General features: G+C 38.5%; 2 protein-coding genes across 2 annotated transcripts in view; both read right to left on the bottom strand.

The window, feature by feature from the left end:
• Positions 1-8,662, bottom strand: part of LOC117245686 (uncharacterized) — a 76,085-nt gene extending 67,423 nt beyond the window's left edge. The window contains exons 1-4 of the mRNA XM_078164779.1: positions 8,650-8,662; positions 5,538-5,606; positions 5,175-5,207; positions 1,233-1,502 (exon numbers count right to left, since the gene is read on the bottom strand). Coding sequence (XP_078020905.1) covers positions 1,233-1,502; positions 5,175-5,207; positions 5,538-5,606; positions 8,650-8,662 — 385 coding nt within the window. The remainder of the gene's footprint in view (positions 1-1,232; positions 1,503-5,174; positions 5,208-5,537; positions 5,607-8,649) is intronic.
• LOC117245653 (uncharacterized) lies at positions 8,370-13,095 on the bottom strand. Its single transcript, XM_033609133.2, has 5 exons — positions 12,947-13,095; positions 12,220-12,513; positions 11,333-11,587; positions 11,049-11,194; positions 8,370-10,796 (listed from the first exon to the last, which is right to left on the bottom strand). Exons 1-5 carry the CDS (start codon positions 12,978-12,980, stop codon positions 10,413-10,415), a joined length of 1,113 nt encoding a protein of 370 aa, XP_033465024.2. The 5' UTR covers positions 12,981-13,095; the 3' UTR covers positions 8,370-10,412.
• Between the last annotated feature and the right edge of the window lie 9,512 nt (positions 13,096-22,607).

Here is a 22,607-nt window from a genome sequence, read left to right as displayed (position 1 = left end):
CCTTCTACTCACCCGTAGTCGGCTCCTCTAGCTGTAGCCTTCATGCTTCGAAGCGGCTTCCTGCAGTAAACTTACCGTGGTGATGGAAAGAAAGAGTGCTACTGGACTTTTGAACGGCTTGTTTAACTTTAAAAAACTTCCAGACGGTTCAGTTCACAAGTCAAAAGTAAAATGCAACTTGTGTCAAACAGAGTTTAACTACCACCGGAGTACGTCGAGTTTGAGTTACCACCTCCACGCTAAACACCTAGGTGCAGCCGGCGCACCCCAGCCAAGCGAGCCTCAGCTCCGCCAAAGTACCATTTTGGAGTGTGGGAGTCGCCGCATACCCGTGGATTAAAGTACATCGAAGAAGTTAACTAAAGCGATTGCTAAATGGGTAGCAACTGACTGCAGACCAGTCAACATCGTAGAAGACTCAGGTATTGTATTAAGTTGGTCTACATGGCGCTTTTTTGAAAGAAAATACAAAAGGTCAAAAAGGAAATTCTTTCTGTGTGTTCATTTGATTTCCAATTAAGACACTCTGGTAAGAAATGCTTTACATTATGGGCTTAAAACTGCCTTGAAATGCAAAACAACAGAATTTTAAACATGCAATTCAAAATGCGATTAATCGCGATTAACTATGGAAATTCTACGATTAATCGCGATTAAAAAAATTAATCATTTGACAGCCCTAAAAATACATAACATCGTTCATCCATTCTTGGAGGTGAAAAACTAACTGTAGCACGATCACCAAAAACAATGCATAAGTAAATTTTGAGCGCCACTGTGCATTGAACAAATGTTCCTCTGAAACCCAACACACACAAAAGAAGTTGTGATTAAGAGCCAAGTTGAACACATTCACTGTTTGTTTTTTCAGTACTATGTACTTATCCTTCTGCAGGCTCACAGGAAGCTGGAGCCAATCCAAGCTGACATTAGGCGAGAGCAAGGGTTCACCCTGGACAGGTTACCAGTCTATCACAGGTCTAACACGTCACACAAATAACCACTCACACCAACACCTACAGGCAATGAAGACTAGTCAATAAAGAGAATAATCTAAACTAATCTGACTGCCAGTTAATCTAACCTGTGAGTTAACTATATGTTCACACCCAGAACCTTCTCCTTGTGGGGGAACAGTGTTAAACTGCATCATGGTTTCACCCTGTAAGTTTCTTGATATTCTTTGTTCATTCTTGTACTTTTCCCTGTGAATTATTGATGGTTATACTTACACAAGACTGTCAATGTGATGACATCACTCCACTGTGTTGAGGAATAGGAGCCTCTTCTACCCATACATCTGTATTCTCCACTGTTGTACTCAGCAGCCCTGCTAATAATGTAATCTTTTCCTGCTGGACGTGCGTATCCGCTGGGTGTACTCCATTCATATGTCCACCCAGTGTCTCCACCTCCCTGGATCTCACATCTCAGAGTCATCTTCTCACCACTGAATATCTGAGGCCAGTCAGGTTGAAGGGTCACAGTGGCTTTGTTGGAAACTGTTCACATCAAAAATACAGTTAGGATACAAACAGGACTAAAAACCACACAGATAACATGTTATTATTCACCAAAATCTTGACTGTACTTATGTTAATTCATGTTATTCTGTTTTGCAGAAAAATTAAAAATATTAATAACTTACAAATACAACTTGACAGCTATACAAACAAATACACAGTAATCTTTAGAACTGTTTGGAAGAATCTACTCAAAGGTCAGTAATTAACACTAGCAGTGGGTCAGGGTATAAAGGAGCTTACAAAGGCTCACAAAAGTCTCCCAAGGTACCACCATACTAGTAGCCTTCGACAGAGGATGCATTTCATACAGGTACTAGGCTGTTTGACCCCAGCAATATTGAAATATATTTTAGTAATACTGTTTAATATCTAGTTAAACATGCAGGCTAGCTACTGTATATCTTAACATTAATTCATTCATTAAAAAAGACTTAAGATTTAAAAAATACTCTAAATGTTTTAACATTTAGATTTAAAATTAACTGCAGCTGCTATTATTAATCAACTTAAACTCTTTATCAAATAAAAACGTGTTGCAATTTGGCATTAACAACATTTATATTTGCCATACAACACAATTTGTCATCAATAACCCAATATATCTAGAACAATTTTTCACCGCAACACCGCAACTTCCTTACATCACAACTATATCATTATTTTTAATTTTCACCGGAAACATAAAATGATGTAACAGAGATGAAAGGTTGCTTTGACATTATTATACTGAACTTTACTGAGTTTGAAGTATATTTTAACAAAATACATAGGAGTCATCACACCTATCTAAAATCTAGAATAAAACAAGACATAAAAAAGTCACCTACTACAAAACATTCAGCAAAATGGTGTTTATTGTCAAGAGGAAAAGAGCACAGATACCGCACCTACCAGTCATGCGTTTTACCTGAATTTAGATATTAAAAAATAAAAGACTTGAGGAGGCATCCTCCACTCCTGGAATATTGCTTTTACCAGACACATAGCAGATGGACCAATTTTTATAGTGACTAGTACTGTCTTCATCTTTCACAAGGAAACATTTATCAGATGCTTTGAAAGGCCATCTATCATTTATATGAAGCTCTTGATTTGAACAGCATAACTCTGCCCTTCTCCTCTTCCTGTTTTTTTTATTTTCCTTCAAGTGATTATGTTTGTGACAGTTAGTCATTTAAAGTACATCACTCCAGATTATCTTGTGTGACAAGATTCATGCTACATGCTTTCTGTGAGAAAAACTGTCCAAAGAAATATACATTTAAAACCAGTCAAGGTTCAAGGTTTCTAAACCTTAAAATAAGATTTAATTTAAATAATATAAGCATAGCGTCAGCAGGATGATCATATCAATATGGCTACTTGGTGACTCTGACAATAATTCATAAACAATGCAGATGCTTCCACACAGGGCAGACAGGTTCACTGAATGGTTTGATGAATACGAGAATGATGTGAATCAAATCAGTGTGTTTACTGGTACCAAAAACTTACACTGAATACTTTTGAAAACCTTTTCACAATAACTTTTTTTTAAAAAAAATTTAAGATATTTTTTGGGCATTTTTGCCTTTATAGATACGACAGTTAAGCATGAAGGGGGGAGAGAGAGAGAAGGGTATGAACATGCAGTAAAGGGCCACAGGCTGGAGTCGAACCCAGGCCGCTGCTGCAACAGCCTTGTACATGGGGCGCCTGCTCTATCCACTAAGCCACTGACGTCCCAATCATGATAACTTTTAACCAAATTTAAAATCTTTCAGAATATTTCAATATTCCTTTTCCACTGTCACTCTTGGCCGTGCCGAGTAAAGCCATGCTGTGCCCATATGCATTTCCATTGTCAGTTTAGCTGGGCCAGAGATGGACCCTTTCTGGAGTAGGTCCAAAAGCCAGGCTGCCTGCCCTCAAGCAGGTAGCGGTGACGTCATGCCGACCACAGCCAACCCTCAATGACCCCTCTTCTACACCTCAAATGAACCATGTGTGTTGCAACTCCACTCACCTCTGTGTGCAGGAGACCTGAGAGAAAAGTGTTTTTAAAAGCCTCTGTGTGTTCAGCTCTCAGTACTTTTGTGGCTTTCAACTGAATCTCTGTGGTTTGGAGTTTAGTCTCTCTCCTGCGTCCTGTTTTTACTTTAGATATCTGCTTTATTTTACTGTTTCATGTTCGCGTTCAGCTGTGTTTGAGGTTGTATGAAGCGCCTTTCTTTAATAAGGGCAAGTCTAATAATACCACGGGGAGGAAGAGTAAAAGCAGAAACAGCTACTGTGAGATGAAATGAAGAGCTGCAGACAACAGGCTCTGACTGCACCTCTGCAAACAGCTCACCTACCAACAGGTAAACTTTTTTTACCTGCCCTGCTGTGGAAAAACACATGCAGCAAGAATAACAGGGGACTTAAGCTGTGTATCTGTTTTTAAATGTCATCACGCAAGGCAAGCAGACACTACTAAAAGACACACTCTCAAGTGGGTAACCCTGTTGTAATGGAAATTTAAACCCTTGTTGTGCTGGGCTGATGGCCTAAAACAAACCATAAGTACTCCAACGGTACTTTTAAAGATTTTGTAACATTATATACGTGGACTTTCACGCAGAAGACCTTGACTCATTTTGACCAAAAGAAAGCTAAAGATGGTCACATGAAATTAGATCAAATGTTTGTGGCAATTAAGACCTCACAAATTCAAATTTAGGACTACCATTTAATTTTATGGCCTAAAGTTTAAAAAATTGAATTTATTACACTTCAAGACTTCATAGGGACCTGCAGACACCCTGCATATACTATTAGGGTTGGGTCGGTATGAGAAAAAAAAAAAAAACGATCAGGTTTTTGTGAAAAACTGCATCAAGTCGGTAATACCGGATTTTCGCCACTTGGGGTGCAATTGACTCATTTAAAATAAAAAACGACCATAGGACAACAGAGTGACAGTAACACGTTGTTTCTTTTATTCCTTGCAAATAAATTTGCAGGTTTAGCTTACTCAATCAGTGCAAACAAGAGTTGCCTCCTTCATCTGGCTCAAAGCCAAAGTGTTGCCATATTGGCACGAAACTAAATTGTCCGCCATTATCGACTTCTCGTCACTGTTAAACTCCAGGCTACAGTAGAGGCCTCGGCGCATGCGCACTCGCCCAACAACAACTGCGGCACCGAGCACACCAAGTCACTATCAAAAATGAGATTTGAACTGCATAATAAGTGGAATTATTAATTTATTATCCAAAACTTCTTACCCTATTCAGGGTTGCAAGGGGGCTGATCCCAGCTGACACTGGGCAAGAGGCACGGCATGGGGTAATTACAAATTGAAATATTGGGGCAGACCGTTGTAACTGACTGTAGCACCTGTTAGCCCTTCCGTCACATCAGGGCCCTCAGTGTGTCTATCTTGTTCCTCATTCTGCCCTGTTAAGATGATTAGATAAATGTATTGAAAGAAGATGTGTCTGTATGAAGGCAACAAACTCTGCAGAAAAACTACTACACTTTGACATCAAGGTCTGCACAGCATCAGGTCTCCCTACATAAACATGCATACAAAATAATACTTTCATAATTTGTTTTTCACACATGAAGTAAAATGAGAGATCAATACTGAATGATTAAAAATAAAAGAAATAGACAACTGCTCACCTTCATCTTGTCCATAGAGGAGCGTGCTCAGCACTACAATAAAGATAAAAACTTCATTGGACAACAACAGTGGCAACTATAGCTTATCAGTCAATAGTATTATGCATTTCTGTGATGATGTTCTTTAAGTCTGTAAAGAGGTGAGAAACTCCTAATATCAAATATATAAAATACCCAATAAAATCAATTCAAAAACTCTAACTGTAACAATACCGTACATTATATACGGTACATGCAGTATGCAAATATGTGTGCAAAAAAATAATAATAATCTAGTTAGATATCCAAAAGCTTTGCAGTCTATATAAAAACATGAGTCTGCCTCTGAAAGTCACAAAATTGAAAAGTTGCTGATGTACTCACAGAATAACGCCAGCACACAGAGCAAAGTGTGCCCCATCTTCACCTCCAGCGCTGACACACTCTGCTGCTCTGCTTGTCAGAAATTCGAATACTTTGTATTTACAGTGATGCAATGGAAAATGAGGAGAGAAGTATCCTTTCATGTGAATATGACAGCAGACGATGTCTCTAACTTCTCTCAGTGTGGTCTGGTCTGTTCTTACTTCCCTTTCACACAAAGCCAAGACAACTGCAGGGGCTTTGACCACAGTGTACTGACATGTTTGCACTTCCTGCCCACAGGTAAAAATGTATTAGCTTGTTTCATGTGCAAAGGTTTGTGCATGGTGCCTAAAATCATTACCTTAAAAACTGGTATAAACAATAAGCAATTATTCCATATCCTTGCAACATAAGACCATTTAATTTAACCTTATAACATCATACACATACCTTACATTTTATTGTATGTTTATTTAGTGTATGTTGTGGACATATACTGCCTCTATTGTGATGAGGTTTGTGTTGTGTGTTGGGGAAACTGCGGTTGGTTGGCAACAAGGGTTGGTTGGTATACAGCTATTTCCTGGTGCTTGGACGTTCTCAGAAACAAAAATGTAACACTGAGCTGATTGCTTGCCCTGCAGTCATCTACTATGATAAAACATCTGAAAGGCACTAACTTTTCTAGTGCAGACATTTCAGTTTTGTACTTTCAAAAATAAAGTGACTTAACAGTTTAGATGAAAATATTGGAAATGTGTTACTTCTAGTTAGCAGACAAAGGAATCAGCTACATTTTGATATAATGTTTGAGAGTCTGATCAGTGATGGGCTGATCTATTAAACGGTTCCTGTTTTCTGGTTCATTCTTGAATTAAATGTTCAAATTTTTCCTATTGGTTGCTTCATTTCTTTTAACTACAGCTTTCTGCATGCTGTTCTCATGTATTGTTTGTACGTATAGCTACGTAAGGTAATACCCCAAAAAACTGTATATAACCCACGTAATCATGAGCCAGTAATTTGTGTATAAACCATGTATTTATAAACACTGCGATCATGTGACCAATGTGCTAACAGAGGGAAAGAAGGAAGTATGCCCATGAGGAGGCAGGTCGGAGTCGTGGATGGGTCACAAAACTCTTTCCCCCAGGAGCAGCACTTTCAGCCGTAACTGGAATGTTTCAAGATATATAGTTTAACACAGTGGTCTGACCTGACGTTTTTGCCGTACTGTGTTGCTTTGCTAGCGTCTTGATGAACCAAATCCACCTGCACGGAAGCTAAGTAATGCAGTGCTTTACACAAGGGCTGCAGCACTATGTACTTAAACCACCTAAGAAAATCAGTATCAGTTTAAGTGTACGCTATTTTTGGAATTTTTTCACCGCTTTACTTTACACAACTGAACATGGCAGTGGTTGACCAGCAACTCCCCTGTTCTGAAACACCTGTTTCTGTCAATGGAGTCTGGTGGCTATGAGAGAACAGCAAGGTAAAGTAGTAAAAATGTTCCATATTGCTTAGACTTAAACTGATACTGATTTATTTTAGGTGGGCCTTTTCTCAGGTGGCTAAAACTTAAACATCTGAGGCAGTGGTTGCTCTGCGACATCTTATTTCATGTAAATGACACAGGGGTTTCCTACCAGGAAGTTGTTGTAAACAAACATTGTGATTGAGTCTGTAGTAGATAAAGTGTAATATCGAGTAGACAATTGTTACTATCAGCATTATAGGTGAGTGTTTTTGAACAACAGGGGATTGTGCAGTGTGCTACAACTCAGCTCCCAGAGGAGTCTGTAGCCTTGTGATTGAAAGGTTTCAGAGGTTAGTTTAAATATCTTAACTATAGGCAGGAACTTGGTATAGTCCGATTGGCCACTTGCTGTATTAAAAGCTTTGCTTAAATCTAAGACATCATATGACCTTAAATGTCTGAATTAAATTTAAAATTAAATCTTAAGTTAAATCCAACACACATTAAAACTTTTTAGATGCTAAGAGAGGACCGCACGTCAGATCTATACCATGAATGACAAAGCAATCACCTGAATAATAAATGTTTTATCTTGCTGCAAATTGAATCAGAACAGCTGCACAAAGGCTATGGCACTTTTGAAAATTAGATTACTAAATGTAGAATAAAAACTGAATGAATAGATACCAAAACGCCTCATTAGTTTAGCAGTGTTAAATGTTGTCCTCTATGCTGTTCTTGTTTTGTGGCCTAATGCACTACACAGCATAGATCTAAAACAAAACCACAACGAACAAATAAAACATAATTACAATTTCAATTTACAATTACAATGATGCCTTCACTTTTAGCTCATGTTGCTAATATAACTTTAGACAATATATGCATAAAGGGGAAAACTGATCAAATTAACAAAATACTGAATCAAATCGTTGCGTGGGTTTTGTTCCATTGTGCTTTAAAGATTACAACTAAAGCCTGAAAAAACAAGCTAAGCCAACGTTTCTTAGCAGGCATGAAAAAACTGTTTCCACACACATTAAGATGTGTTGCTGTAGTGATAAGAATCAGTCAATGTTATCACCAAATTCACACCAGAGCTTATATATCTGTACACTGAAAAAGAGGAGGGATCATACACAATAAGATTTTTGTGTGAGTGGCAGAGATTTAGTCAAACGCACTGCATCAGTGGTAAATAATACAGTGATTAAAGCATAATTTTTAACAGAATATTTTGAAAACAATGACGACTGATGGTGACATGAGGAAGTGTGCGGTCAATGCTTCTCAATCAGAAACATCAGAAGAAGATAACAGGCAACGCAACGAGGGCTGAGTCTGAAAAAATCAGACACAAAGGTTCCCACTCTGTTCTGCTCTAATTTTTAATACAGCAGGTCCAAGCAAAACAATGGGGTCATTCATTTTCAGTAAAGAGATGGTACAGAAAGGCCTGCAGCTTGCTAACTTGCTCAGAACCATCAGTCCCATACATTAGTACAGTGCTAAGGATGTGACCCCTGAGCAGTCAATTGTGTTTGCTGGAACACAATGCTGCCAGGAATTAAACTCTGAGTTTAATGTAAGTAATTTCAAGAAGATATTATTAGGTACTAAAGCTTTTTGAGAATGTGGCTCATTAGTCACCTTGACATAGCATCCTGGGACATAACTACCTCCAACAGTCCCAGACTTACAAAGGAGCACTTACCTTGTGTAGGTATCAATTAAGGTACTCCTATTTTAACTGCACAGTGATTGGGGTCTGTCAAGTAAAACAATAAAACATCCTCACCAACAAATCAGACAAACTTTGGTAAGCTTCAATAAGTGCAATACAGTGTCTCCTCTTACATCTCCATACATGCAGTATATTGTTCTGTGTGTCAGCTTATTAACAAAATAGGAATCCTGTACAGTATATACAACTTTTGAAATCACACAAGATGCTATAATGCAAGTCCTTCAATGTAATAGCCTTATTTGAATCAGCAAAGATCCATCTTTTGTCTGTACAGAAACAAGTAGAAACAACCTAAAACTTTCACCAAGTCTAAAAACGTTTTAGTGACCAATTTTAATTTAAATTCTGCTGTCCCCATTAAGCTCTGGGTCACTGCTTTGTATGTATGTCACATTGAAAAATCTGTATCAAATACCATAACTTCTGCGTTTTTTCCTGTTCGGGCTTTAAGGCTTGGTTTGCATTGCGAGCACCTAAAAATGATACTACTACTGTGTAAGATTTTCATTGAGTCCTGGTTGAGTTATGCATGAAATATTTGTGGCAAACTCTCTGTTCAGCTGAAGGTCTGCAGCATACTGCTGCTGCAGTTGATAACACTGGACCTTACACAGCCTTTCAGGATTATTGCGAGGACGCGACTGCAACAATTCATGCAAATTCAACCAATCCCTGAGAACTCTGCCCAACATTGCAATTTTGTCCAATCACTGCAACTTTAACGCAAATGTTCCCAATCATTGTAGTCCTCCATTAGTTTTACGAATCATAGCAGTACCATGCATATCATCACCAAACTCATTTCCTTCTTTCCAGTTGTGAAGATGCAGACGTACAACACAAACATCTCACATTTACCAACAAATACCACTGGTAAAGATCATGCAAGGCAAATCCCTGATATTCTGCAGGAAAACAGGGGTTAACTATTTTGCACTGTGTGCAAAATTGTGGTGGAACACAAACCACAACGTTTGACAAAGATTTTTCTACCTCAAAACACATGTAGAGAATGGCTGAGTGCATGGACAACTGACAAGACAAATCATCAAAACATGCTAAAAGAATCAAGGTGAGTTAGCCTAATATGCATGGTTAGCCATGTTTTTTCGGACTGGAACAAGTTGCCTTTAATTTTTAATGAATTATAAATTAAAAAAAAAATGTTTTTCACCATTTTCCCTTGCTCTCGCAATTTCATTGAAAAAAAAAAAAGAAAGAAATGCCCAAAGACGTAACAACATGCAGTGCTTTTTTTTTTTTTTTGAAAAGCTGCCTTTGAAATCAGGCATTTTAGGATGCAACAATCCAAAGAAGTCTGTTAAAAAAACATGTTATAGTGGTGGGTCATTCACAAATGACTTGACGAATGAATGAGTTTTTTTTTTTTTTTGTTTGATTGCTTTTTCATGTAAAGAAAAAATATAAATGAGCTTCTCATCTCTTCTGGAAAAATACAAATACCAATGTTAAAAAACTGTAAAAAAAAAAAAAATTGGAAAATCACGAAAGAAGTGTCCTCCAGTTTCAAGTGAATACTGAATGAACGTCAATATCATAATTCTGGCTTTCACAGAGTCTAACCTGCTCAACTAACAGAGTCTAACTTGTCATGTTCATCTTCTCATGTCTTCTGAAAATTTGACGTATCGGTGGTGCTGTGACTTCAGATTTTTGGCTTTTGCAACACACTGTACACTGTGTCAATTTTTGCAGAGTGCTGTGCCTCGTCCAGGATGACATACTGAGACGCCGATGCCTCTTGTACGTCCTTGGGTCCTTTCGTATCTTCACTGCCGTCAACCTTGCCTAGCGAGGAAGTCACTTTTGGTGCCTGTAAAATGCTGTACACAGTATCTACTTTCTGACTTTGCGCAGATCCCAAGCCCTCTCTTGGGCTGATGGTTGGGCTGCTGGTCTGGCAGGGCTGTGACGTATCCACGTTTTCATAAGAGGCCTCAGCTTGACTGGAGGAAGAGGTAGAGACTCTCTGCGCAGGCTGTGCATCCACTGGCTGGTTTTCTATTAACTGAGCAGAAGATGTCTGACCCTAGAAATAATGAAGCACAATATGTTTTTAGTATTGTAAAAAATAAAAAAAAAAAAACTACTGTGACTATCCAACATTGAGGTAAAACTCAATTTCACATCTTGAATAATTGTTTCAGTTGTGATCACAAAACAATATATATATTTTTGTTCAGAAAGGAATACAACATTTTGTCATCCAGTTCTTTTGATTTTACATACTCAAGGTTACATTTCAAAGATGAAGATGTATTGCTTGATAAATCCTGCTTACCTGAAAGGAGTTACGGCCTGTTGAAAAAAGTCCCTTGGCCACACAGACAGCAAATACACAGAAGAACACACACACTGCGATAAGTATTATTTGTACAGTGGGTGGTCCTGATGGCTCCTCGTGTTCAGAATTAGATTTTCTTGAGCCTGTCAAGACATGGAAACACATATTAGCGAATAGAATTTTAAAAATGATGAGACCAGGAAAAAAGGACTGAATATTAATCTCTTGATTTAGAGTTTGACAGTCATTGAGTGAGCCTTAAAGAAATAAAAAATACTTACACCTTGCCTCTATGCTTTCAGAAACATTGCTTGTGCTGACATGGTTGTTGCCACGACACACAATAGATCTGGTGTCGGTTGAGATGGTGATGTTGACCTTCCTCAGTGATCTCTGAGATGTTGTGCAACTGTCTCCATCGCAGACAGACCACACCCAGTCGTCCTGGATGGAGCAGTTGACTGTGATGTTGCAGAATCCAGCAGACAGGTTGGAGTGCTGCCCTGACATCTTAATGACAGGTGTGGGAACAGTTTCTGCAACACCGACCCAAACAGAGAGATTGAGGCATTGGGTGATTTGTTGGCACCCTCTGGTGGCAACCAGTAGGAATAACAACATCAATAAATTTGTACCAACACAAGACTCACATAAAGCCTCCACTATACATACATGTTTTAAGGTTTTTTTAAATTTTATTTCCCTAGCCATTGAGTGCCCCTACAGTATCCCAGCATACCTAGGCTTTGTCTATACTTTCAATGTCAGCAGCCGGTTCTGGTAACACAAAATTTTCATGAAGGTTCGAGCCACGTGGTCTTTATCAAAGATTCATAGGCAAATGAAAGATCTGAAATAAAGACTAAGACTTTAATTTCCACATATTGTTCGAAATACTAACATGAACATAAACAGGTACTTACAATGGTGGATGCTAACTATGTAACAATGTACAAAACAGACGTAGTATATGCATTTAAAGGGGTGTCTGATGTATTATGTTCATGTCATGAAGGGTTTGAGAAAATCTTGAAGGCGGTCTTGCGCTAAATACTGCAAGTTAAAGAAACATGTATCATTAGGACTGCCATAATAACCTTAACAATGAAATCTGCAGACCAAGAAGACCCATACACTGGCTAAAGACAAAGAAGCATTCAGATCTTACCTTCCACAATCAGTATGTGTTTCTCCACAGATTCATCATAATTCCCATCAGTGACTGAAACTTGATAGCTGCCATTGTCTGTCTCGTTGAGGTTGTTGATACACACGGAGTGGTCCTGTGGATTATAATTCACTTTACCTATGTACTTAGGTGTGATGTTCATCTGCATAACAATGACTCTCTCATTAAAACGCCACTTGATGTCTTTATGTGGTGGTGGTTTTCTGATTTTTAGACATAAAGAGCTGTTTCTCTCCCTGTAGTGCATCGTTGGTGGGTCCTCTGCTGAAACACCTGACAGGAAACATTAGATAAAATCATTTAAAAAACAAAATCCCTTCCCTTGTTTTATTTTTTATTTACTTATTTAGTTTTTGCAGGACAGACACTGATATAAGGTCTGTTTTGGCTTCTTTAACTAATAGAAAATGCTAAATGCACCTGTAACAAAACATTAGTAAGGATGCCTTTGATGAACTTACAGATTTCAAAACCATAAGAACCAGAAGCACAAAGGCTAAAGAGTTAAGAGCTACTTAACTCAAAAATAATAAATTCCTTGAAATAACTTTATAAAAAATATCTTCTGCATATGGCAAACAAGACTTAACTGCATTAAACACAGTGTCACAGAGTTTGACTTCACGAAACCTTATCTAGTTAAAAAAAAAAAATAGATCCTCTCGTCTTGACATTTAACATGTATATGGAAATATTTATTTCTTACCTGCAATAATCCAACAACTCAGAAGAAGAAACATTTTCAGTCCCCTCAAAATCCTTTGCACACAGTCAATGTGCAGGAGATTGTTAACAGGAAACTAAGTTTCACACGGGTTTCATGGGCGCAGTGAAGCACGGCAATGATGTATCAGATGAAAGGCAGGAAGGAGTGCACTGCGCAGCTGTCAATTTTTTCAAAAAGTCAAGTTCCAAAGAACAAAACAAGCAAATCATTTGTTGTAATACATTTGAATGCAACCCACACAGCCTAACCCCAAACTACACTGGAAAAGTAACAGTCTGTTTATTCAGTTCTTTATTTGCCTCATTTGTGAGACCAGCTATTCAGTAAACCTTTTTTTTGCAGTAATATTACCATAAGGTAGTTATGTCTTTCAAAGCCAGCATACAGCCTTATCTTTATCCAAGTGTTTAAGTGTGTATCCATTGTTCAAAACCAAAATGCTTCCATGCATTACTTCTCAGATGTCTGGCGTCATGGTTAAATGGTCAACACAGCTGGATTTATGCAAGTCTGTATAAATGGAAGACTTCACTTCTGTCTGTCTCCTGCAGTTTGCCCTGACACTTCCTTTATTTCTGCATTTGTTTTTATGCATGCCTGTGTGCGTTTGTGAGTAAATTACCTGTAGGTTTATTTAGGTTTAGAATGCACTGTGCAACCAAGCAATGCGACTTTCGCTTCTTCCTGTGGTTTGTGCAGGAAATAGAGCAGGTTTTAAATCAGATTAAAATCATCATTAGTCTGTCACAGAGACGGCAGTGACATTTGTTTTGTAACTACAACATACCTTGAAGTATAAACATCCTGCCTTTATTGCTTTTGACATCTATCTATGCACAAACAGCATGCCAGTGTATACTGAAGTGAACTGTAACAACTGCATTATGGGTCATGATGTTATCAGTGGAAATTTCAAACTTATGGAAACTACAGCCACACCTTTTACCTGATAGAAAAATGCACCTTGGCAATACCATAAAATGGGATACAGTAATGTGGTCCCTACTATAAAAGTACAATACAGTGCTTCCCATACATTGACGAGACTCCAGTAAATGAATGTCACTCTGTAGCGCACCGGCTGGAGTGCCTACTGAGAATCCTTTGGCTCCCCCCTGGGTTTTCATGGTCGTTTTATTTTGAAAATTGAGCGGATACTCTCGTCTTTTCTGCACCTGACTTCCTGTTTGACTCATCTGGTCTGTGCAAATTGACGCGCCGTCAAGCTACCAGAGGGCTTTTGAAATCATCATTTCGAAGTCGCGTAAAATTAAATGCTCTGATTCAGGGTGCCGAACTTGCAAATCGTGAGGGAGGGAAGGAAGAAAACAGTAATTTGTGTCTGTCTGTGTGTAATTAATTTCAATCTTACCTTTTTTTTTTTGTATTGCGTATTTTGTATTGTTTTGCATATCTGTAAATGTGTTTGTGAGTGTGAGAGAGAGTTTTAAAAGAATATTTTGTCTGCACATGATTTAAAATTATAAAATAGCCCTCCAGAGGCAGATCAGTACGTTAGTCATTTTTCTTTTGATTACTGAAATGTTTAACCACTAATCCTTAGCCGTATTTAAGTGTAACCCTTCACCATAACATACCACTAGTGTTTTTATCAGTAAAAATAGAATATTTTTCACATATAAAAAGCACAAAGATGTGAAAATCTAGGCATATTCTGCCATCATAACTTGGCTCTCAGAATTCACCAGATTGATGCCTTTAAATCAAATATATACAAAATTTTCTCCAGGGGGAGTATGCCCCCGGATCCCCCTGCAGGATTCAGAATCACCCCCATAATCTCCAAAAATCCTGTGGGAAACACTGCAATACCATTGGAAATTTTGCCTGTAATATGGTAATGTGACACTTAAGTGGAGACCAAATTACTAGGGATGTCCCGATCCGAATCGGCCGGCGATATTAGCAAAAAAAACGTGCATCGGCATCAGATCGGACTGCGTGGAAAAATGCCGAGCCAAGAACTCCAATCCAGTTTTTCACTGAGTCCGATCCAGCCCAGCGCTCCACAATCCAAGCAGTCCATTCCAGTGATCCGCTCCAGCATTTACTATCAATCCACCAGGCCAGCATGCAGACACACACGGAGGGTAGGAAGAGTAGCAGTCAACTTAGTTAACTGACTATTTGTTTTCTGCTCTGGTTTTTTGAGAGTGATATTTTTATTTGGTTTACACTCTTACTGTTTAAGTAAAGAGCACTGATGGCATTGTTTTGGGCACAATTAGTGAAATTGGAGCCATGGATGGACTATTGCTTGTTTAAACAGCTGTACAATATTGTGTGCCTGTGCACCAGGCTGGCACTGACACTACTAAAATAACTGAAAAGGAAAGGCTGCATTGTTTGCTAAATGTCAACAATGTCTTGTGGTGTTAATCTATTTTTTATTTATTAGGGGGCCAAAGCACAAGTGTGTGGAGTCTTGCTGCTATTTTAATTTCAATGTTAGACATTTTAAAGATTTCTTGTGTTGATTAATTTTCTATTTATTAAGGGGCCAAAGTAGCCAAAGTAAACCAGCTATATTTTTTATTTAATGCTAATGTTCAAGTTTAAAGTTTGTGTATTTAACCCTGTTAACAATAAACAGGTCAGTTTCTCATACCAACTGTTGTGGATCATTCTAACTAACCCGATTAAGTAGTTGTTCTTGTTAGAGTAATATTGCTTGATCAAACCTTTTCTAACATGACTGACAACAAAATAAGTGAATATGTATAATACGCACTTGGATCGGATCGGTATCTGTATCGGCCAAAACTCAAGGCTGTAATATCGGTATCGGATCGGAAGTGAAAAAGTTGGATCGGGACATCCCTACAAATTACCATGATGTAGTACTATGGAAGAAATAGCACACAACTATATTGCAAAACCATGACCATTATTACTATTTGATGCAAAGTTACCAAAAATCATAAAATATTACAAAAACATTTACCATGAACTTAAAAGATCAACTCAGTTTGAATTGCATGTGGTTGTTTTCTGACACAGCATACAAAATAATATGACAGCACCTCCCACTTGTCATATTCAGTACTGTTGGTTCTCTGTCAGCGACGGCAGAGAGCCTCTCTCCATGAAGCTAATTCAATTTCATTTTAAGCAGCATTTGCATAAAGCAGAAACCATCACATTTTATCACTGGCTGACACTTACTATAACCCAGAGAGACACATAAGAGTTAGTAGTTTGTACTGCAATGCACATTAGCTTTCTAGCTACCAAATCAACCATGGAGAAGTAAACTGCGAACATCAGTTTGCAGGCTAGCTGTCTCAGGGCTTGACGCTAACTTTTTTCCCAAGGAGCACTTGTGCTCGTAAGTTGAAAAAGTAAGGAGTGCACAAAGAACTTTAGGGGCACAATGTAAATTGATCAAATAATGTGTTTTCCGTAATAAACGTGATGCAAATAGACATTTACAAGCAAAATTATTTAATGAATTTGTATACAAAATGTACAGAAAGGTAAAATCATCAAGTTTTGAAAAAGTACTGCAATTTAATTTTATCTTTAATGTTATTATCTTATATATATATATTATCTTTGCAATATGATTCTTATATAATGTTATTACTATCCTAAAACATTCTCCAGGTCCTCTGAAACTCTGCAGGGCGTTGCGCGGCGCCCTCTCGTTGCTCAGCTCGGCGGCAGAGTGGTGCGCTCTTGCGCCGCAGTAGCACATACACAATGAATGGGTTCATCGGCGGAGGTCTGTGCTTTGCGCGCTCTGTGTGAAAAGGGCTTTATTTCCACCCAGCCGACAGCCTGGCCATGGAGAACGGTCCCTAACTGCGGGGAGAACGGAGCAGGCTTCCCCGTAGGTCCGCCTCTTCCTCCACACTTTGACTTATTTCCACCCTGCCGACAGTGGGACTTATATTCATTGTGCTGACAGTGGCTTGGAAAACCGCCCATAACCGTGTCACACGGGGAAGAGGGAAGAGGGAAGGCTGCTGGAGTTCCTCCAACATTTGCGGTTAGATTATCATATTTTTTTATTGACAAAAATATAGGCAGATTTTTTATAGATTTTTTATGCACACATGTGCCCCTAAATATTTTTTACAGTTTGCACACACCTATTTTTAGTTGCAAATGCGAGTGAAATGCTCGCACTGTCGAGCCCTGTGTCTGCTTGTTTGCTCTAACACACAAAAATCAAAAAGACTTACCTACATATATCATCATCTGTCAGTTTGGATGCTAAATAATGTGGTCCTTTTGATGTGTTGATCGCAAGGTAAGCAGTAGATTTACGCCGTTCACATCACAAACGTATCCACCACGAATGTTCACTCACACACGTTAGCATGGCCGACACAGCACCTTGCCAGATGATGTGTTTGTCCTTAGCTTGTAAGCTACAGTTACCATCATAAGTTTGTTTATGCTATCTCTGCTGTTTCAGCAGTTAAGAGAAATGCAGAAGCTCAGAGACTTTCAGACAAAATGAGCATGTCTGATGTATCTCTACAAAACATTTTTCTTACTTTTACATAATGTATTACACTGAACAACTTTGACTTACATGGGATGATTTCAACATGAAAACAATTTGAAAATGTACCAGAACAAAAAAAAGACACTACTTACCTCTTACTTACGACTTACATCTTCTGACTTCTGACATCCCCGCCAGCCATTTTTCTAGAAGGAGTAGCCCAGACAAATAGCAAAAAAAAGATCACTTTAGTAACATTGTGTAAATCTAAGTTTGATTAATGCAACCCTCTGATATGGCGTCTAATAATTAAACATCTAGTGTGCAGGATTTAGTGACACCTAGCTGTGTTAACTAGTTTTACCAATAGATGACCCTAAACCCTACACACTAAACCTTCCACACATACCTTGTCTATACGCATCCAGATATTTTTGTAAATGGATATTTTCCTCTACATTTGGGCCTCTCATCCACTTGCAAACAGAGTTTTAGTTACCTAAAACAGATATTATTTAGTAGTAGTTATTCAGGTTAAAGTGGGAAGAAGCAGCGGCTCTGTCGGGCAGCTGAGTGAAGTGGAGCCTGAGTAGGAAGCACCGGTTAGCCCCGGTTTCACTACAGGCAGATTCACTCGCTACTGGGGCGAGGGAATAAAACCTAAACAGCCAATCAGAGTGATCTCTTTCACCAACCAGCTCCGCCACCAATTCAACATGCTCAATCGGCCGAAAAGTCGCCGACATCGAAGGGCTGCCGGTGCGGGACACACCGCAAAAACTAGGCTGAAAGACGCTCACCGATGGCCCGACTTTGGTCAACGGCCGACCGTCGGCTTGGTGTGTCAGGACCTTAATGCCTACTATACACTTACGATCACCACTTCATGGACAAACAGAGACATGTGCTGCCCCCAGTGTTTTGCTTCACCTCAGCATCCTGGGTTTAAAGTCCACGATAACCGACAGCCTTGGTCAAACACTCTCTTGAGTGGGATTGTTATTGATAAGGAGTGAAAGAAAAACTTTAGCATGTCCAGAGCGTCACTCATATTTGTAAGTGAGCTTCTTCGTCCTTAAATTGAACGGAAATCAGCGATGACGAGATCTGCAGTAGGTGTTTTGAAATAGGTAACATTAGCCTGTACAGATATACAGCCAACGCCGCTGAACATCTAGAGAAAAGGATTCTCGTGGCTCACCAATTTTTTCCACAAGACGCCAGCAACAAACTGGCAGTTAAAATGGCCTTTTGATTATCATGTTGCCACCGTACGATCTTTTGCTACAGTTTCAGGAACATATCTGTCACAAACATGAAAAAATTCGTAAGTCTTTATTTTTGACTCTGTGCTTCCTGTTTCTGTTTCAAACTAAAATCTCCTGACAATATATCTATGGACAGAGTCCCCTCTTTTGTTAACACAAGGCTTTTTATTGTTAAATATTTGCAGGACTATGTCGTTGATTATGCAGAGGCTTATACCGCTACATAAGTATGCGGAGTGCCGGCTTTCAGTTAAGGAAACACAGTAGTTACAGCAGCAGGCATCTCTGAAGCAGCACCGCAGCAGCAACACTGTCAGTGGGAACAATGCACACATAAGCATTTGTAGTTGTGAAAGCGTTCTAGTGTAGACGGATGTATTTGGTAAAATTAGGTTGTGTGGATGGATTTTTATTTTAAGTTCAGGCGAAAAATTTCCATTTACAAAAATATCTGGATATGAATAGACAGGTCTGCAGTCTCACTCCTATGTTGCAATCTGTTACTTCCTGCACATTTTCACGACAGCAGAGTTGACAATGTAATCAGTGAGCCACTTGTCAAAACAGACTGTAGCATAATAAATTACCATTAGAAACCATATCCTCAAAAATGACCATGAAGTGGAATAAACATCTGACAGAGGAGAAATAGTAACTCCCACCAGGATTACTTAGTGTAAGTAGAATTAGTGCTATTTCCTTTAAAAAAAATTACAGTACAACCCAACAAAATTCTCCAACTGTCACAATAAAATAACTTCCAATACACACCACAAATGCAGATTAGACACAAACTATTTGTCTCTATAAAACAAACCTTACAACTAGGACAAAATTCTCAAAGTATCATGCACTATGTTTAGATAATTGTCCTCTTTCTTACCTAAAATTCCCACAACTTTTAACAAAATAGGATTAAACACTGGCGTACATGTATAACTACATCAGCTAAACAAATGGGCACCCACTTCCCCTCACACTAACACACAAAATAAAACAATAAATAAACAGTAAAAATAATGTAAAGCTCTTCAGTGAAACAGGCCAAGATACAGGTAAAGGACGTTTAACTTACAGGTATGTTTCCATCCTGAAGAGGCAGAGGAGCACTGGTTGGCAGCTGAAGCTAAAATCATCCTCAGAGGCACCAGGTGCATTTCCGGTCACTGGCGCTAACCTTAAGTAATTAGCACAATTAACACCTGAACCGTCCATGTCTTCCTCAGGGGACCCACACTGCTTTTCCGGTCACCGTGGGGTCGGTCTGACCTTGAACACAAATTCCACTCGTTCATTTTTTTTCTAGTAACACAAGCTAACTGAAATTACTGCTAGCTGATGCTACTAATTCGCAGCCGACGTTCAAGCTAGCTTAGCAGTTAGCATTGTTACTCCCGCTAGCTTAGCGGCTAACGGCTAAACCTTTTAACAGTTCGGTCTTGTGCAGACACACACCTAAGTATTAACGTCCAGCTTCATCAACCGACCTTGTTAGTTGGTCTTTTAATCGTCACCGGTTGCTTCTTTTTTCAATGTAAGACGTCAGCCTTCTTTCTCCTTTGCTCCTTTGTTCTTTAATGGCGCGTCAGCCCGCCCGCCATGTTTGACTCCCTCACCTGCCGCCAATCAGAACAACGATCACTCACTGCCCGCTGGAATGACCAATGGAATGAAAGGAGGTGAAAATAAAGGTGTATTACGTGGTTTTTATTTTAATTAACCTTATTTATTTAACTGATAATATTTAGAACCGAAAAATTATTTGAGTCATGTTTTGAAGTATTTGTTTCATTAGTATTAATATTAATAGATGTTATTTTATTATAATTGTTAATTATTTTTCAGTTATATCCTCATTTGTCCTCATATTTGTCCATTTGTGTGGACATGACACTGAGGCCTTCATCATAAACACTACGCATGCAGTCTATTTGTCTCCTGACATGCTGTGGAAAGGACATCCTGGGCTCTCCAGAGATGTAACACACATGGCGGTGTACCCAACAAAACATATCTTTTGTCTTTTCAAAAAAGGGGAACTGCACGTTTGGTTTAAGATATATTGTTTCAGTCCTTCATTCTGATTTATTTATTTATTTATGATTTTTAACTATATTGTATAAGGATTTCAAAAGTCTATGTTCACTCCAAGCCTCTCAAAATACACATTTTAACACATGTCCTTTGTGGGGGACAGTGGGACTTGCTTCTTTTCGGTTTTAACCATACTTCAGAAAGCCTGAGGAGGAAACTGATACCCAGCACCAATTTTCATCAAAACTATTTAGAAAAAGGAGGTGGGTTCCACTTCCTCATACAGGGGCCAAAGCTCTGGACCCATTTTTTTTTTTTTTTGACGGTGGGGCAGTTTGAGGTCCCTCCGAGGATGCTAGCACCGCATCAGGAGGCAGAGGACCAACAACTAGGATTCTATTGACCCAAAGCATCATCTGGGAGGTAAATTATTGTACAGCCGGCTTCAACTGCATGACCGGTTGATGCCTTTAATTCCAGTGCGAAAGCTCAGAAAAATCAAAATTGTTCCGGCGTTTTTTTGCCACAAGGCCTAATATTCGTGCTCTAAGTGACAGTGACCTACATGACACAAACAGCAGTTCAAAGAAATTGACTTATGTGCGAATTAATTGCACGTAAAAAGCAACACAAAAAGACAAAATACTCTAATGTTATTCATACCAGCAGCAATGCAACAGTTGCAACAGGTCCACCATTGTCGCGGTGTTGTGATGTGACATTCTGCACGACTTGACTGGTTGATGCTTTTATTTGCAGTGTGAAAGCTCAGAAAAATTGATGTTCTGAAGATAATTTCAATGCTTTTTTTTGACGCGTAATATTCCGGCATGGAAGTGGGCCTACTTATGATAAAACCAACAGTTCTTAAATGTATATCACCATACAAATTAATCGCGCAAAAATTAGCATGAAAATTAGCATTAGCTTAAGTGCTAAAAAATGTCCAGTTCAGTATTATTAATGGAATTTGTGTAGTTTGATGATAAAACAAGCTCATTTTGAAAATCTTACACTGATGTTCACGAGTATGGTATGTTGTAAAATACTTTTCTTACCACTCTAATGAAATAATGTCCGTTGAACACGTTATGGTGCCGCTATCAGTGTGTTGATTGGTCAGAGGATGCCAGAGCTGCAGGTTTGTTCAACTGAGTGTCTTAGTAGGCAGGATGTTTGTCAGCCTCAGTTAACGTTGTTGAGGTTGAGGGTCTCAGTATCTGTGTCTTAATTTTAATATGAATGCGATTAAAAGCTTCAGAAGATAAAATGCTTTATCTTTCATAATGTACTATTTTCACCCACGAAGGCAAATCAAGCAGGAATCATTTTGTTTCATGCACACACGTAGACATGTTGTAAATAATACATTTATTAAAAGAGCCACTTAAAAGTGCTTACTGAAAAAGTTAGATCAATGTGAGTGATCCATATACAGTATACAGTAGGCTTTACAGTATAAACAAGCACAACCCCTCACCACACATGGATACTGAAATATATTCACATTTTAAAAATATTGTTATCATTGGGCTTGGTCTGAAGCAGCAGAGGATTTCATCTGAATAGTGGCATTTAATCTGGCAAGAGCACAAATTTCCACAGATCACAACGTATCTATCATAATATAGTACTGATTTTTTTTTTCCATAAAATGCTTGGCCATTCAAACAAAACAATTTTAAAAATTGATTAAATTTCTAGTAATGAAAATTAGTGAAAACATTTTTTTATGTAAAAATTCAAATTCATTTTTGTTGCCAAGAAATTTAAATAAGAGTACCTTAATTTGATTTTTTAATTCATCTGTCACCATTTTCATGTAAATATTTTAAAAAGGGGTACATTTTTATCTAGATAT

The sequence above is a fragment of the Epinephelus lanceolatus genome, chromosome 22 (assembly GCF_041903045.1).
Source record: "Epinephelus lanceolatus isolate andai-2023 chromosome 22, ASM4190304v1, whole genome shotgun sequence".
Taxonomy (NCBI): domain Eukaryota; kingdom Metazoa; phylum Chordata; class Actinopteri; order Perciformes; family Serranidae; genus Epinephelus; species Epinephelus lanceolatus.
This window is presented reverse-complemented; position numbering and strand designations above follow the sequence as displayed.